Here is an 18734-nt window from a genome sequence, read left to right as displayed (position 1 = left end):
GTAAAGTGTTGAACAGCAGGAGCAGAATGCTATTTGTATGAGAAACGGGTAGCAGAATATAAACATATTTATGAATTTGTTTACATCTGCAGAAAGAAACACTGGAACAGTAAATAAAAGCACAAGTGTTTACATCCAGGACAAAGCTATTACTAGCTTTCTAGGAGTTTTCATTTATAATAGATGGTAGAAATATTTATATGAAATAATTTTCTATACTTTTGAGATGGTTATCTAAAAAAAAAGTTACAATTTTGAGTAGATTCTCTGACTACATGTAATTTAGCTAAAAATTAGGAACAAAAAAAGTAACTAAGAAATCCCCAACTACCTGTAAATTAAACAATATATTTCTAAATAATCTAAGGGTCAAAGAAGAAATCAAAATGGAAATTAGAAAATGTTTTAACTGAATGAAAATGAATGAGAATAAAGACTCAAGTTATCAAAACTTGTCTAATGTAGGTAAAGCAGCAGTTAAAGAAAATTTAGAGGAGAAAAAATGGCTCTAAACAATGATTTAGTCAAGGTGCAGTGGCTCATGTCTATAATCCCAGCACTTTGGGAGGCCAAGGTGGGAGGAATCGCTTAAGGCCAGGAGTTAGAGATAAGTCCCAAGACCAGCCTGCACACCATAGTGAGACCCCGTCTCTACAAAATTATCCAGGTGTGGTGGTGCACACCTGCAGTCCCAGCTACTCCAGAAGCTGAAGCAGGAGGATCACTTAAGCCCAGGAGGCTGAGGCTGTAGTGAGCCATGATCACACCACTGCACTCCAGCCTGGGTGACAGAGCAAAACCCTATCTCAAAAATAAAAAATAAAACAAATGAATGAATAAACAATGATTTATATTTCCATCTCCAGAAGCTAAAAAAGAACAACAAACCAGATCTAAGGAAAGTAGTAGAAAGGAAATAAGGGTAAGAACAGAAATCACTTTTTAAAAACAAAAACAAAATCAACAGAGCTAAAAGTTAGTTCTATGAAAAAATTAATGAAAGAAATAAACCCCTGGCAAGAGTAATTAAGAAAAAAAATAGAGAAAATGTAAATTTCCATTATCATGGAATGAAAAAGAGAACACACTACAGATAATACAGACATCAAAAGACGAGGATATTATGAACAAATTACAACAAAAAAAGTGATAGTTTAGATAAAACGAAGTAAATAGGACAAATGTTAACATTTTTGTTAGCGGTATTGAGTCTCTGTAATGTTCTTTTTTTTTTTTTTGAGATGGAGTCTCGCTCTGTTGCCCAGGCTGGAGTGCAATGGCCACAATCTCAGCTCACTGCAGCCTCTGTCTCCTGGGTTCGAACAACTCAGCCTCCCGAGTAGCTGGGATTACAGGCGTGTGCCAACATGCCTGGCTAATTTTTTATATTTTTAGTAGAGATGGGTCTCACCATGTTGGCCAGGCTGGTCTTCAACTCCTGACCTCAAATGATCTGCCCACCTTGGCCTTCCAAAGAGCTGAGATTACAGGTGTGAGCCACTGTGCCCAGCCAGAGTCTCTGTAATGTTCTTTTCTGTAGGTTTAAAATATTTCTGAATTTGAAAACTTTTAAAGAGCAAGCTACAGCAAGCTTACGATGCATAAGATTCTTCTTTTTGGCCGGGTGCGGTGGCTCACACCTATAATCCCAACACTTTGGGAGGCTGAGGTGGGCGGATCACCTGAGGTCAGGAGATCAAGACCAGCCTGGCCAACATGGTGAAACCTCGTCTCTACTAAAAATACAAAAATTAGCTGGGCATGGTGGTGGGCGCCTGTAGTCCCAGCTACTCGGGAGGCTGAGGCAGGAGAATCGCTTCAACCCAGGAGGCAGAGGCTGTGGTGAGCCGAGATGGCACCACTGCACTCCAGCCTGGGCTGCAGATGGAGACTGTCTCCAAAAAAAAAAAAAAAAATTCTTCTTTTTAATGTTTATTTTATTTTATTTATTTATTTATTTTAAGATAGTGTCTCACTCTGTTGCCCATACTGGAGTGTAGAGGCACAATCACAGCAGCCGTGACCTCTTGTATACAAGTGATCCTCCCACTTCAGCCTCCCCAGTAGATGGGACCACAGGTGAATGTGAATCCACACCCAGTTAATTTTTTGTACAGACAGGTTTCATCACATTGCCCAGGTTGGTCGTGAACTGCTTGGGCTCAAGTGATCCTCTAGCCTCAGCCTCCCAAAGTCCTCAGATTACAAGTGTGATCTACTGAGAAAATGGATTATGGAACAAGGCATGATGGCAAAAGGGGTAAGAAAACACCTACCTCCTATTGAATGGAGTATAATTAACACTGCAGTTTTTTGGAGGGCAATTTGTGAGGATAAGAAAGTAACTGGTATTTTATGTAACCTTTAAATTACTCTAAATTGAAATATTGTGACATCAAAATATTAATGAAGTCTCATTTTAGGTGCAAATGTTAAAATAATGTAAATCACACAACTTAAAATTCTTTCAAGAGTAGCATAATTATAAAGTTGTCATAATTATTAAGGTCAAATGTGTTGCAAATGCCATTTGCACTGCATCCCGTGGCAGTGCCATGCGAGCCAGTTCACAGAAAGACCATCCTTGGTCACGTTAACCTTGAATTTCGCAAGATTTTCAAGAATGCACTCCTCAGATAAAATCTATCAAAATTTATAAGGTATATCTCTTTGGATATAGCAATTCCACCTGTAGGAATCCATATTACTGACATTCTCATGTAAGTGTGCAGATATAGATGTCCCAGCATGTACCTAAAGGCTTCAGTGAGAACAGCAAAACCTGGAAACCATCCGAAAATGCCCATCAAGTGAGGATTGTGTATCTGTACCCACAGAATACCATACATCCTTGCAAAAGAACAGATGACTTTATGTACACTAACAGAAAAATAATCATAATATATGAAGAGCAAAAACAAGTTAAAAATCTAAAGATGAAATGGATTTTTTTTCTTTTTTTTTTGAGATGGAGTCTTGCTCTGTTGCCAGGCTGGAGTGCAGTGGCATGATCTTGGCTCACTGCAGTCTCCACCTCCCGGGTTCAAGCCATTCTCCCACTTCAGCCTCCTGAGTAGCTGGGACCACAGGTGCACGCCACCATGCCCAGCTGATTTTTGTATTTTTAGTAGAGACAGGGTTTCACCATGTTGGTCAGGATGGTCTCCATCTCTTGCCCTCATGATCCGCCCACCTCGGCCTCCCAAAGTGCTGGGATTACAGGCATGAGCCACCGCGCTCGACCTGATTTTATTTTTATAAACATATATACAATTCAAACAGAAAGAATTCAAATACAAATGAAACTATTTGGAATGGTTGTCTCTGGGGAATGGACCTTGGAGGAGAGAAATAATTTTCACTTTTTAAATATTAAAAAATCCAACAGCTAGAATTTTTTGAGTACTTATTACGTGCCAGGCAAATTCTAAGCACTTCATTCAATTAGTCCTCATAAGGATCCTGTGAGATAGATGCCATTATTATTCCCATTTTCAGCAGTTGAGGGAACTGAGACCTAGAAAGATTAAATAATTTGGTTAAGATCACATATCTAGTAGGTTTAGGGCCAGGATTTGAATGGAGGTAGTCTGTATTAAGCAACACTCTTATTCACATGCTAACAGTTCTCTATACTTGGTAGTGTTAAGAGTAATGTTTAAAATAACATGACAGTTTTGACTCTTAAAAATGCAAACCTGGGCCAGGCTGGGTGGCTCATACCTGTAATCCCAGCACTTTGGGATGCCAAGGCAGGTAGGATTGCTTGAGTTCAGGAGTTTGGGACCAGCCTGGGCAACATAGCAAGACCTCATCTCTACTAAAAAATAAAAAAAAATTTAAATTGGCTGGGCATGGTGGTGTGCACCTGCAGTCCCAGCTACTCAGGAGGCTGAGGTGGGAGGATTGTTTTGTTTGTTTGTTTTAGTTTTAGTTTTTTTTTTGAGACAGAGTTTTGCTCTTGTTGCCCAGGCTGGAGTGCAATGGTGCGATCTTGGCTCACTGCAACCTCTGCCTCCCGGGTTCAAGCGATTCTCCTGCCTCAGCCTCCCGAGTAGCTGGGATTACAGTCATATGCCACTAATGCTTGGCTAATTTTGTATTTTTAGTAGAGATAGGGTTTCTCCATGTTGGTCAGGCTGGTCTCAAACTCCCGGCCACAGGTGATCCACCTGCCTCGGCTTCCCAAAGTGCTGGGATTACACGCGTGAGCCACCACGCCCGGCGGGAGGATTGTTTGAGCCCAGGAGATGGAGGCTGCAGTGAGCTGTGATTGCACTACTGCACTCCAGCCTGGGCAACAGAGTGAGATCCTGTCTCAAAAATAAATAAAATAAAAATGCAAATCTGGAAAAAAAATTCAGCAACATTTTTGATTTTTCAATTTAGTAACATAAATCACTGTGGTAGACATAATAATGCCCGTCCCCAAAGATGTCCATGTCCTAATCTCCAGACCCTGTGAATATGGGACCTCACATGGCAAAAGTAACTGTGCAGATGTGATTAAATTAAGGATCCTTTTTTTTTTTTTTTTTTTTTTTGGGACAAGCTCTTGCTCTGTCACGGGTCACTGCAACTTCTGCCTCCCAGGTTCAAGCGATTCTCCTCCCTCAGCCTCCCAAGTAGCTGGGATTACAGGTGCCCACCACCATGCCTGGCTAAATTTTGTATTTTTAGTAGAGACAAGGTTTCACCATGTTGGCCAGGCTGGTCTCAAACTCCTAACCTCAAGTGATCCACCCGCTTCAGCCTCCCAAAGTGCTAGGATTACCAGTGTGAGCCACTGTGCCCAGCCAAATTAAGGATCTTGAGATGGGAGATAATCCTGGATTATCTGGTGAGCCTAATGTCATCACAAAGTTCCTTATAAGGGAAAGATGAAGGCAGGAGAGTCATAATCAGAGGAGACATGACCACGGAGGCAAGGTGAGAGTGATGCCTCATGAGAAAGACAAGACCCGCCATTGTTGGCTTTGCAGATAGAGGAAGGAGGCTGGGCACAGCAGCCCACGCATGTAATCCCAGCACTATGGGAGGCCAAGGCAGGCAGATTGCTTGAGGTCCAGAGTTTGAGAGCAGCCTGAACAACAGGGTGAAACCCCATCTCTACAAAAAACACAAAAAAATTAGCCAGGCATGGTGGCACATGCCTATAGTCCCAGCTACTTGGGAGGCTCAGGTGGGAAGATCACTTGAGCCTGGGAGGTGGAAGTTGCAGTGAGCCAGGATGGCCCCACTGCACTCCAGCCTGGGTGACAGAGTGAGGCTAGGTCTCTCCAAAAAAAAAAAACACACACACACAAGTGTGTGGCACCTCACCCCGTCACTCTCTCTTGCTCCTGCTCCTGCCATGTAAGACACCTGCTCCCCCTTTGCCTTCCACCATGATTGGAAGCTTCCTGGGGCCTCCCCAAAAACAAGCTGCTATGCTTTTTGTATAGCCTGCAAAACCATGAGCCAATTAAACCTCCTTTCTTTATAAATTATCCATTCTCAGGTATTTCCTTATAGCAATGTGAGAACAGACTAATACAACAGCAAACAATAAGGACATGCTGGGAAATTTTTTTTTCTTTTCTTTCCTTTTTTTTTTTTTTGAGACAGGGTCTCATTCTGTCACCCAGATTGGAGTGTAGTGGCACAATCACTGCGCACCACAGCCTTGACCTCCCAGGCCCAGGTGATCCTTCCACCTCAGCCTCCTGAGTAACTGGGCAGGCAGGCACCACCACGCCCAGCCAATTTTTGTATTTTTTGTAGAGACAGGGTTTTGTCATGTTTGCCAGGTTGGTCTCGAACTCGTGGCTTCAAGTGATCCGCTTAAGCCTGGCAGGTGAAAGTTGCAGTGAGCGTGATCGTGCTACTGCACTTCAGCCTAGGCAGCAGAGTGAGACCCTGTCTCAAAAAAAAAAAAATCTGTTCATGTATCAGGTTATTTTGTCTTGCTTTTCATTTTGTTAAAGTTTTTTTTTAGAGATGGGGGGTCTCACTGTGTTATCCAGGCTGGTCTCAAACTTCTGGCCTCTAGTGATCCTCTCATTTCAGCCTCCCAAGTAGGGGATTACAGGCATGAGCCACTGCGCCTGACCTTGTATCAGGCCATTGAATGCTCACCATGGCTACATGGAGTAACCATTATCTCCAGTTAAGGATGAGGAAACTGACTCACAGAGAGGAGGAGCAATCAGCTGTGATCACACAGCGGGCTGGTGGTAGGACAGAGATTTCAACGCCAGCTTACTGAGTCCCAATCTGTGCTACCATGAACCCTCCACCTTCCTCTGAAGACAGAGGACTTCCTGAAGGATTCTCTAAGAAGGAGGTGTACAGAGACTACCAACACCATGGTTTGGAGTTTTCCCCTTAGAGACACAGGAGCCTTTGAACTTGCCGGGCTGATTTAATTTGGTATCACAGTGCTGCTGCTGGCAGGAAACCACCTGGCAGCCCCGAGACTGCAGCTCTGTAAACTACCATTTAAAAAGCCTGGTTAGTACATGCCTTGGCTGAATCCCTCAACTCTCCTGCTGTCCAGCAGGAACAGAGCCAGCAGGGAGGCAGGCCTGCTGTCAGACTCATAAAATCTTCACTATATTGGCTTTTCTCTTCCATTATCAGAACCCCTCAAGTAGTTATCCTGAAGTGAATCCCCTCCCCCAGTATCTTATGAGGAGCTTGACCCTTACCCCCAATATCTTATCAAGGGCAGGGCTTGGAAGGTGCCTGGAGCAGGCAAGAGACTGGTGAGGTCTGCAAGTAAGCCAGCACTCAGAAGGCAGTGGAAGGCTTTTGACTCCAATCTCTGGCCCAAATCCCCATCTCCAGGTTTTTGTGGAAGACAATCAGAAAACCACATGGTCTCAAGGAATAATGCAGCATTCACTAGACATATAGCTCTGGGGAAGGTCCTACAGTGGTTAGAAAATAAAATGGAGGCAGGGCGCCGTGGCTGTCTATAATCCCTGGCACTTTGGGAGGCTGAGGCAGCCAGATCACTTGAGGCCAGGAGTTCGAGACCAGCATGGCCAACATGGTGAAACCTCATCTCTACTAAAAATACAAAAGTTAGCCAGGTGTGGTGGTGTGTGCCTGTAGTCCCAGCTATTCAGGGGCAGGGGGCGGGGGCTCTGTGGCATGAGAACTGCTTGAACTTGGGAGGTGGAGGTTGCAGTGAGCTGAGATCGTGCCACTGCCGTCCAGCCTAGGTGACAGAGCAAGACTCTGTCTCAAAAAAACAAAAAACAAAAAAAACGAATCTTAACTTGAAAATGAAATGTGTTTTATGGAAGTTTACTTTATAGTGAGCTGCATAGAAACATGTCTGGTCCACAATTAAAGAAGTTAGGCATGCCTGGGCTGATGGAAATTCAATCAAAAGTAAATAGTCTTCTGCCAATATGATTGTTCTTTTTTTTTTCTTCCAATCTCAGTCACATTTTCTTCTCTTTCATTATTTGACAACATGGTTGTTGTTAAGCCAACAATGAATTTTATAAATATTTGCCATAAAGGAGTTAATGATATTGCATACAGATGGTAAGACAGTGAACCACTTAATCCACCAGACTTCTTTTTTTTAACTCTGCCTCCCGGGTTCAAGTGATTCTCCTGCCTCAGCTTCCCGAGTAGCTGGGATTACAGGCTTGCACAACCACACCCGGCTAATTTTTGTACTTTTAGTAGAGACAGGGTTTCACCATGTTGGCCAAGCTGGTCTCAAACACCTGACCTCAGGTGATCCACCTGCATCTGCCTCCCAAAGTGCTGGGATTATAGGTATGAGCCACCGCACCCAGCCCAACTTTTAACTATTTAAGAAAGCAAAACAAAACAAAACTTTCCCTCTCTAAACAAAACAAAAAACAACAACAAATTATCACATATATATATATATATATATATATATACACATACATAAAACAAAACTATCACATACACACATATATATATACACACACACTATATATATTTATATGGAGTCTTGCCATGTTGCCCAGGCTGGTCTTAAACTCCTGGGCTCAAGAAATCCTCCCACTTCAGCCTCCCAAAGTGCTAGAATGACAAGTGTGAACCACCACACCTGGCCTATTGCATACTATTATTGTTAAATAATGGATTTTTTTTTTTTTTTCTGAGACAGAGTCTCACTCTGTTGCCCAGGCTGGAATGCAGTGGCATGATCTCTGCTCACTTCAACCTCCACCTCCCAGGTTCAAGCGATCCTCAGCCTCCTGAGCAGCAGGTACTACAGGCGCCCGCCCCCACGCCCGGCTAATTTTTACATTTTTAGTAGAGATGGGGTTTCACCATGTTGGCCAGGCTGGTCTCAAACTCCTGACCTCAGGTGATCCACCCACCTGGGCCTCCCAAAGTGCTGGCATTACAGGCATGAGCCACTGCGCTTGGCCTAAATAATGGAATTTTTTAAAGAGTGTTGATTATCAAAGATCCACTCAGAGTTTGCCTTCTAAATGAGATTAACATGCTTGATTTTTTTGAGTTTCAATGCTTAGTCCTGGCAATGTTGGTATTTAGCTGTAAGATCCTCCTTTCTGAATCTCATGGCAATAATATTTATTTCCCAAGGATATTATAACAATAAAATGAGAGCAAAAGTACTTGATATTAATATAAATAACATTGTTAACTATAATAAGAATCTCTAAGGTGTTTTCTAGTTTTAAAATATTACTATTATTATTATTTTTTGAGATGGAGTTTCGCTCTTGTTGCCCAGGCTGGAGTGCAATGGCGTGATCTCGGCTCACTGCAACCTCCACCTCCTGGGTTCAAGCAATTATCCTGCCTCAGCCTGCTGAGTAGCTAGGATTACAGGCACCCACCACCACCACGCCCAGCTAATTTTTTGTATTTTTAGTAGAGATGGGGTTTCACCGTCTTGGCCAGGCTGGTCTTGAACTCCTGACCTCAAGTGATCTGCTCACCTTGGCCTTCCAAAGTGCTGGGATTATAGGCGTGAGCCACCGTGCCCAGCTATCATTATTATTTTTGAGATATTCTTGCTCTGTTGCCCAGGCTGGAGTGCAGTGGCATGATCAGGGCTCACTGGAGCCTCAACCACCTGGGCTCAAGCAATCCTCCCACCTCAGCCTCCTGATTAGCTGGGACTACAGGCACGTGTCACCACACCTAGCTAATTAAAAAGTTTTGTTTGTTTGTTTTTTGTTTTGTTTTGTTTTTGTGGAGACCAGGTCTCACTCTGTTGCCAAGGCTGGTCTTGAACTCCTGGGCCCAACTAATCCTTCCACATTGGCCTCCCAAAGTGCAAGGATTACAGGTATGAACCACTGCACCTGGCAAATTTTTATTTTTAAGGAGTAATTATTAAAGAGTTTAGTCTAAGACAGTCCCTTGAGAGACACATTCTAAAGTAGATTAAGATTAAAAGACATAACAATTGGGATTTGCTTCACAATAATCCAGTGAGAACAGTGGGTTTCATCTATAGGTTTGAGTATTGCTGAAGCTGGGTCATGAGTATATGGGAGTTAGTTAAAAACCATTCTGGCCAGGCGCGGTGGCTCACGCCTGCAATCCCAGCACTTTGGGAGGCTGAGGCGGGTGGATCACCTGAAGTCAGGAGTTCGAGACCAGCCTGGCCAACATGGTGAAACCCCATCTCTACTAAAAATACAAAATTAGCCTGGCATGGTGGTGTACACCTGTAATCCCAGCTACTCGGGAGGCTGAGGCACAAGAATTACTTGAACCTGGGAGGTGGAGGTTGCAGTGAGCCGAAATCATGCCACTGTATTCCAGCATGGGCAACAAGAGTGAAACTCCATCTCAAAAAAAAAAGAAAGAAAAAAAAACAACAACCATTCTGTCTGCTTTTTATGTTTGAATTATTCATATTGAGAAGTGTTAAAATAATTAATTGGGAAGCAATTGGGCTTAGATGTCTCCAGTGTCCTGAGTTCTTATGTAAGCAAACTGAAACCCAACTCAGAACAGATGGTTGGGCCAGGTGCAGTGGCTCATGCCTGTAATCCAGCACTTTGGGAGGCTGAGGCAGGAGGATCACTTGAGGCCAGGAGTTCAAAAACAGCCTGAGCAACATAGACCCTGGCTCTACAAAATTTTTTTTTAATTAAAAAAAATGTTTTTTAAATATAGATGGTTGTAGCATAGGAAAAGGAAATTTCTGCTTTCTCAGGCAGAAACCGCCAACTAACCTCTAACTAGAGACTTTACCAGTCAGAAACTGCCAACTAACCTCTAACCAGGGAATTTCCACTCTAACCAATCAAATATTTTGTCTTCCTTCAGAAAACACCATATAAAAGTTTTCCCCTCAAGCCCTTCCCAGTAAAGCCCAAACCACTTGGCTGTTTGCCACTGCCCAATTCAGAAATATTATAGCATAAAACTATATTTACTTGATTTTAACTTCATTAATGGGGTCCACATGTTAACCTAGGATCTTTTTTTTTTTTTTAAGACAGAGTTTTGTTCTTGTTGCCCAGGCTGGAGTGCAATGGTCTGATCTCAGCTCACCGCAACCTCTGCCTCCTGGGTTCAAGTGATTTTCCTGCCTCAGCCTCCTGAGTAGCTAGGATAACAGCCGTGTGCCAACATGCCCAGCTAATTTTTGTATTTTTAGTAGAGACAGGGTTTCACCATTTTGGCCAGGCTGGTCTCGAACTCCTGACCTTGTGATCCACCTGCCTCAGCCTCCCAAAGTGTTGGGATTACAGGCGTGAGCCACCGCACCCAGCCAAATGCTAATATGTTTTCCAAGAGAAAAAAATAACAGTTTTCTGGTTTTTAAGAATCTAACATTGTATATGTAAGTACATAATTGCATATCAATATTTCAAGTGATAATATATTTGAAACTTCTTTAACAAAATCTACCGCTAATTAATGAGAACTTAATGGTGGTATATAATATGTTCCCTTCCTTACCTCGAAGATGTAAATTCTCTAGGAAGTCTTCATGGTTTTCTTTTGCTTCTCCAGGTTTTGTTGATCGATACTCACTCCTTAGAGAGATCTTCCACCATCTAAAGATTACCTATAATTAAATACAAAGTGATATGAATTAAAATTGATTTCAATACTAACAGTTACATTAAGTTTGGGGTTTTGAAAATTCGCATAAGGCTATGTGTCCAACATTAGCTATAACTTTGCAGTCTAGCATCACATCAAATTAGAATTAAGCTCTGGGCATCAAAGAACATTTTCCTTAGAGATTAAAATCACAAAACCATAGTGCTAAAAGGAACCTTTAAAATCGATCAGGTTGGCCGGCTGCAGTGGCTCACACTTGTAATCCCAGCACTTTGGGAGGCTGAGGTGGGTGGATCACTTGAGCTACTAGGGAGGCTGAGGCAGGAGAATTGCTTCAACCCTAGAGATGGAGGTTGCAGTGAGCCGAGATTGCGCCACTGCACTCCAGCCTGGGTAACAAGAGTGAAACTCTATCCCCCGCCCGTCACCCAACCAAAAAAAAAATAAAATAAAATAGATCAGGTCAAAGGCTGGGCATAGTGGCTCACGTCTGTAATCCCAACACTTTGGGAGGTTGAGGTGGGAGGACTGCTTGAGCCCGGGAGTTCTAGATCAGTCTGGGCAACATAGTGAGACCCCGTCTCCACAAAAAAATTTTTTTAATGAGCTGGGCATTGTGGTGTGCTCTGTAGTCCCTACTACTTGTGAGGCTGAGGTGGGAGGATCCCTTAAGCCTAGGAGGTTGAGGCTGCAGTGAGCTGAGATCGCACCACTGTACTCCAGTCTGGGTGACAGAGTGAGACCCTGTCTCAAAAAAAAAAAAAAAAAAAAATCCATCAGGTCAATTGATGTTAAAATCACCCAGAGCCAAATGGTTATCTGTTTCCGGAAGATGTCTGAGAATAAACACTCCATAATTTGGGGAGCTAATTCCAAAGAAATTGCTCAGCTCTCCTCCTTCCTTCCCCGTCTACAGGGACAGAAAAGATGAGTGGATAATTTTCCCACAGAGAGCAACCGTTACATGGACAGAGATAGGGAAAGCATCATTATGCTTAGTTTGATGCATGAAAAAGTGTCATTACACAGGACACTTCTTGGTAATGGATCTGCTGATAGCACATTCGTCTTCTCTGAGAATTTTGGTTTATCTGAAGCAAACTTCATTTCCATGGTTATAGACTGCACTTAAAGGCTGTGTTGATTTCATGACAGTGTCAACTAATGGGCCTGATGAGAAGCCCCTTGAAACATATCTTATGTTATGTTTTTAAACCTGTAATGGAGCTGGGTAGGTAATTAAGATGACAAAACTTCCTCCGATTTGAGAAACAGACCAAATTATGCCTGCATTTCGATGAAGGCTAGGAGGAGAAAGATGGGAAATACAGTCACATTGGGGGCTACAGCTTCAACATTAGAATTTGGCAGGGATACAATTCAATTAACAACAGAGGGGTATCAAGCACTGCAGTAGAATTGGCATGCATTTTACAGCAACACAGGCCTGGACAATCTCTCTGCACTGCAAGTTTCCTTTCCATTAAACATTATTTAATATTAATAGGCAAGGCCTCTATGATATAATGACAGTCGGTGATCCTTCCAGCCAGATCAAGCAACAAAATCCTTGGTTGAGTGGGGGATTCCTGAACAAATGGAGATCGAGCCCAGGGCACCGCTCCAGAAATGTTACACTGCTGGGCTTGCCTCTTAACTTGTTCATGAAAAGGCAGAGATGCCTGTACAATCTGTTGGCCTCATATCTTGCATACCATTCATTTCATCAAGGAAAAATTATTTTGACATTCCTTATACTAACTAATGAACCCTCTGGTACTGATTTAGAAGGCAACATTTGCAGTGCTTGTCACAATGGCCACTGGAGGGACGCTCTCCATGGCACACATTCAAGTTAAGTCGCACACACAGATAAGCTTCCCACTGGCCCCTCCAAGGTATTTAAAGTAAATTACCGAGAATATAACACTTGCTTAAGGAAACACGGCTAGCTAGGACCAGAATCCAAGTTTCCTCTCTGCTAACTCATAAACACAGAGTTTCTTTGGAGGCCTGACGCTTTTTTTTTTATGTATAACCTTCACACTACAACCCATCAGACCACTCTACAGAACAGTACACAGAAAACTAATGTTCACAATCACAACTTAACTGCAAGATTCAATTATGTTCCATGTATTGTGCTTATTAAAACAGAATTAATAGCTATTTTCTTCTTCTTTTTTTTTTTGAAACGGGGTCTTGTTCTGTCACCCAGGCTGGAGTGCAGTGGTACGACCCCAGCTCACTGCAGCCTCGACTTCCTGGACTCAAGTGATTCTCTCATCTCAGCCTCCTGAGTAGCTGGGACCACAAGTGCGTGTCACCACCCCAAGGCTAATTTTTGTATTTTTTTTTTTTTTTTTGAGACGGGGTCTCGCTCTTTCGCCCAGCCTGGAGTGCAGTGGCGCAATCTCGGCTCACTGCAAGCTCCGCCTCCTGGGTTCACGCCATTCTCCTGCCTCAGCCCCCCGAGTAGCTGGGACTACAGGCGCCTGCCACTGTGCCCGGCTAATTTTTTGTATTTTTAGTAGAGACGGGGTTTCACCGTGTTAACCAGGATGGTCTCGATCTCCTGACCTCGTGATTCGCCCACCTCGGCCTCCAAAAGTGCTGGGATTACAGGCGTGAGCCATCGCGCCCGACCAATTTTTGTATTTTTTTTGGTAGTGATGGGGTTTCGCCATGTTGCCCAGGCTGGTCTCAAACTCCTGGGCTCAAGTGATCTGCCCACCTCAGCCTCCCAATGTGCTGGCATTATAGCCACTGTGCCCAGCCTAATAGACATATTTAAAATTTTAAAGACTTTTTTTTTTGAGATGGAGTCTTGCTCTGTCCCTAGGCTGGAGTGCAGTGGCACGATCTCGGCTCACTGCACCCTCCGCCTCCTGGGTTCAAGCAATTCTCCTGCCTCAGCCTCCTGAGTAGCTGGGATTACAGGTGCCCGCACTGCACCCGGTTAATTTTTGTATTTTTAGTAGAGACGGGGTTTCACCATGTTGGCAAGGTTGGTCTTGAACTCCTAACCTCCTGATCTGCCCACTTTGGCCTCCCAAAGTGGTGATATTACAGGCATGAGCCACCACTCCTGGCCTAAAATTTTAAAGACATTTTTTAAAAATATGGAACACTCCATGAATTTCCATGTCATCCTTGCGCAGGGGCCATTCTAATCTTCCCTGTATAGTTCTAGTTTTAGTATGTATGCTGCCAAAGCGAACACAATAATAAGATATTTTCTAACACTTATTTTTTCTCAAATTGGTAATTTTTTTAAGTGATAAAACCCTATATTGGTGAGGACAGGGAAAAATGGAAGCCCTTTAAAAAAATCGTTGAGAGGAGTGTCAACTGGTTTGGCAATAGCTATTATAAGCCTTTCAGGTATCCATGCCCTTTGACCCAGACATCCAACTTGGAAGAGTTTTTCCTAAGGAATTTATTGACAAGGTACACAGTATTTTTTATTTTTTATTTTTTGAGACAGAGTCTTGCTCTGTCCCAGGCTGGAGTGCAGTGGTGGGATCTTGGCTCACTGCAAACTCCACCTCCCGGGTTCAAGCTATTCTCCTACCTCAACCTCTCAAGTGGCTGGGATTACAGGCGCACACTACCACGCCTGGCTAATTTTTGTATTTTTAGTAGAGATGGGGTTTCACCATGTTGGCCAGGCTGGTCTCGAACTGTTGACCTTGTGATCCTCCTGCCTCAGCCTCCCAAAGTGCTAGAATTACAGGCGTGAGCCACCATGCCTGGCCACAATATTTTTTAATAAAGATGGTTGTCATAGCTGAATTATGATAATAAAAACTCAGAATCCAGCCGGGCGTGGTGGCTCACACCTGTAACCACTTTGGGAGGCTGAGGCAGTGGGATGATACTCATCCCACTGAATTTTGGTGGGATGACATGAGAGAATATCCAAAGTGCCCTGCACGATGCCAGACACAGAGTATGTTCCATAAGGGCAGGTCTTCCCTCCTCCTCTCTCCCTTTGTTCACTTGCTGGTCACTTACTGGTCAGTCCTTCATATTTACAGTGATAAATTCAGCCCCAAAAGCCAGAAGGTCAGAACCATATTTTTTCATCAACTGTCTAATAGTATTCAATCATAGCTATACTTCATTGAGATCTATTTTCCTAATCATAATCTTCAAAGATAATTATTTCAGCTTTCAGTCGGACCTGGTATTTGATTTTCCTAATTACTAGTAATTGTTAAAAATTGGGTACTTGGTAGGCCGGGCACAGTGGCTCATGCCTGTAATCCCAGCACTTTGAGAGGCCGAGGCGGGCAGATCACCTGAGGTCAGGAGTTCAATTGAGACAGGCCTGTCCAACGTGGTGAAACCCAGTCTTGGGCCGGGTGCGGTGGCTCAAGCCTGTAATCCCAGCACTTTGGGAGGCCGAGGCGGGTGGATCACGAGGTCAGGAGATCGAGACCATCCTGGCTAACACAGTGAAACCCCGTCTCTACTAAAAAATACAAAAAATTAGCCGGGCGTGTTGGCGGGCGCCTGTGGTCCCAGCTACTCGGGAGGCTGAGGCAGGAGAATGGCGTGAACCCAGGAGGTGGAGGTTGTGGTGAGCCGAGATCGCGCCACTGCACTCCAGCCTGGGGGACAGAGAAAGACTCCGTCTCAAAAAAAAAAAAAAAAGAAACCCAGTCTCTACTAAAAATACAAAAATTAGCTGGGCGCGGTGGCAGGAGCCTGTAATCCCAGCTACTTGGGAGGCTGAGGCAGGAGAATCACTTGAACCCAGGAGGCAGAGGTTGCAGTGAGCCAAGATCGCGTCATTGCGATCATTGAGATGAGCGAGACTTCATCTCAAAAAAAAAAAAAAAGAATTGGATACTTGGGCCAGGTGCAGTGGCTCATGTCTGCAATCCCAGCATTTTGGGAGGCCAAGGCAGGAGGAGGAGCACTTGGGCCCAGGAGTTCAAAACAAGCCTAGTCAACACAGTGAGGCCCTGTCTCTACAAAAAATTAAAAACAAAAAAAATTAGTTGGGCATGGTGGTGCGTGTTTGTGCTGAGGTGGGAAGATCACTTGAGCCCAGGAGGTTGAGGCTGTGGTGAGCCATGATTGTACCACTGCACTCTAGCATGGGTTAAAAAATGAGACCTTATCTCAAGAAAAAAAAAGTTAAATTAATACTCTTCAAACACAGTGGATGTGATTGGGAATCTGTGGCAGATGCTGTTTGCCACACAGCATTCATTTGCCCACCTGCCCTTCCTTTTCTCCAGTATCCTCTTTTGCACATAGCTTGTGCTCAGAGTATAGGCCTCATCAGTAGCTCTAGGAGGCAAGCCCTGATTGGTCTAAGTCATTTCTGGGTAGATTTTTTTTCCCCCTGCCAGCAATTGGTATGGGCACAGGCATGTGATAAAGTTTCAGCCAATGAGATACCAGAGGTCTGCTGGGACTCTGAGAAAGATTTTATCACTTGTTTTTTTTGTTTGTTTGTTCTTTTTTTTTGAGATGGAGTCTTGCTCTGTCACTCAGGCTGGAGTTCCGTGGCACGATCTCTGCTCACTGCAACCTCCACCTCCTGGGTTCAAGCAATTCTCTTGCCTCAGCCTCCTGAGTAGCTGGGATCACAGGCGCTCACCACCATGCCTGGCTCATTTTTTATATTTTTAGTAGAGATGGGGTTTTACCATGTTGGCCAGGCTGGTCTCAAACTCCCGACCTCAGGTGATCTGCCCACCTCAGCCTACCAAAGTGCTGAGATTAGAGGCGTGAGCCACCTCACCCGGCCATGATTTTATCACTTGTAAGAAAAGACACAACAAAACACAGCTCCTTTGGGGGCACTGATAATTTTTGTGTGTTGATTTAATTGCTGGAATTGCTGCAGCCATTTTGGACTATGAGGGGAGCCAGGAAATTAAGACAATGGTTTTTCATCACTTATTTCAGAGTTACTGAAAGAGCTCTTTAATTCTTCATTAGGCATGTATTTTAGAACATTATTGTTAGTAATTATACTAATTCATTCATTTTACAAGTTATAGTAACATTATATTAATTTTAATATGACAAATCTATATTACCCGAGAATATATCTAAAAAAAGGAAAATATAAGTGGAATAAACAGACGAAAGTTCTCCTAAAAGTTATCTATCTTCAGGATCTGAGTGTTCTGAATCATGTCCTAAATGAGTGTCTGCAGTGTTTCACACGGAATATTGTCCTCTGTGACGTCAAGAGCATTGGTGATAACAGTAATGAGGTGCTGGGCTCTTAAGCTGGCGCTGCTATTACATAGAGATGGCTTCCTTTTGATTTTGACTCTGAGAATGCTGTAAACATATCAGGCTCACACTATGCCCTCCCATAACTATTTATAGCCTAGGTTAAAAGTGCACTCTTCTCTAGCTTCTGGATTTTCTTCCACACTGCTACTTTGATGCTCAGGTTTCTGAGTTGTTTCCAGTTTCTGCCTATTACAAATATATATATTTTTTCTTTAAATAGAGATAGCATCTCACTATGTTGCCCAGGCTGGTCTCGAGCTCCTGGGCTCAAACAATCCTCCCACCTCAGCCTTCCAAAGTGTTGATATTACAGGTGTGAGCCACTGCGCCCGGCCCCAAATAAAGTTTTTATAAACATTTGTGTGTAGGTTATCATATGAATATAAGTCTGCATTTCTCTGGGATAAATGCCCAGGAGTGCAATTGCTGGGCCATATGGTAGCTGAGTATTTAGTTTTTTTTGCCACTGTCAAAATGTTGGCACTTAAAATGGTAATGGGCATTTTACATTCCTATCAGCAGTATATGAATGATCCAGCTTCTCTGGGTCCTCACCAGCATTTGGTAGTGTCACTATTTTATTTTAGCCATTGTGATAGGTGAGTAGTGCTGTCTCACTGTGATTTTAATTGTTCAACATCTTTTCATGGATTTATCTGCCATTTATATATCCTCTTCAGTGAAATACCTCTTAATATCTTTTGTCCATTTTCTAACAAGATTGTTTGTTTATTTATTGTAAATACTAATCCTCTGTCAGGTATGTGGTTTACAAATATTTTCTCCTATTCTGTTCCATCTCTTAGCAGGGTCTTCACAGAGCAAAAGTTTTTAATTTTGACAAAGCCCAATTTATCAATTTTATTTTATTTTTATTTTTTATTTTTCTGAGACAGAGTCTCTGTCACCCAGGCTGGAGTGTGGTGGCTGATCTTGGCTCACTGCAACCTCCGCCTCCTGGGTTCAAGCGATTCTCCTGTCTCAGCCTATTGAGTAGCTGGGACTACAGGCATGTGCCACCATGCCCAGCTAATTTTTTGTATTTTTAGTAGAGATGGGGTTTCACCATATTAGCCAGGATGTTCTCAATCTCCTGGCCTCGTGATCCACCCGCCTCAGCCTCCCAAAGTGCTGGGATTACAGGTGTGAGCCACCGTGACTGGCCCGAAATTTTTTTTATTTTTATTTTTTAATTTGTGAGTGTGGTGGCCTCCAGCTACAGTCCCAGCTACTAGGGAGGCTGAGGTGGGAGGATTGCTTGGGCCTGGGAAGTCAAGGTTACAGTGAGCTGTTGATTGTGCCACTGCACTCCAGCCTGGGCAACAGAGTGTGACCCTCTCTCAAAAAAATAAAAAAAAAAAGCCTTGTTTGATCTTGGTAGAATTCTAATTATGCGTCTTTAGATTTTGGTAATGCTTGAGAAAATT

General features: G+C 43.3%; 1 protein-coding gene and 1 non-coding gene across 2 annotated transcripts in view; both read right to left on the bottom strand.

Moving 5' to 3' along the window:
* Nucleotides 1-18734, bottom strand: part of FBXO36 (F-box protein 36) — an 86939-nt gene that overhangs the window by 22670 nt on the left and 45535 nt on the right. The window contains exon 2 of the mRNA XM_055290927.2: nt 10933-11041. Coding sequence (XP_055146902.1) covers nt 10933-11041 — 109 coding nt within the window. The remainder of the gene's footprint in view (nt 1-10932; nt 11042-18734) is intronic.
* On the bottom strand, nt 14157-14263 carry LOC129488911 (U6 spliceosomal RNA). The gene has a single exon (XR_008659756.1). It is a non-coding gene; the product is annotated as a U6 spliceosomal RNA (small nuclear RNA).

The sequence above is a fragment of the Symphalangus syndactylus genome, chromosome 8 (assembly GCF_028878055.3).
Source record: "Symphalangus syndactylus isolate Jambi chromosome 8, NHGRI_mSymSyn1-v2.1_pri, whole genome shotgun sequence".
Taxonomy (NCBI): domain Eukaryota; kingdom Metazoa; phylum Chordata; class Mammalia; order Primates; family Hylobatidae; genus Symphalangus; species Symphalangus syndactylus.
Note: the sequence above shows the minus strand (reverse complement) of the source record. Positions and strands in the feature narration are given on the sequence as shown.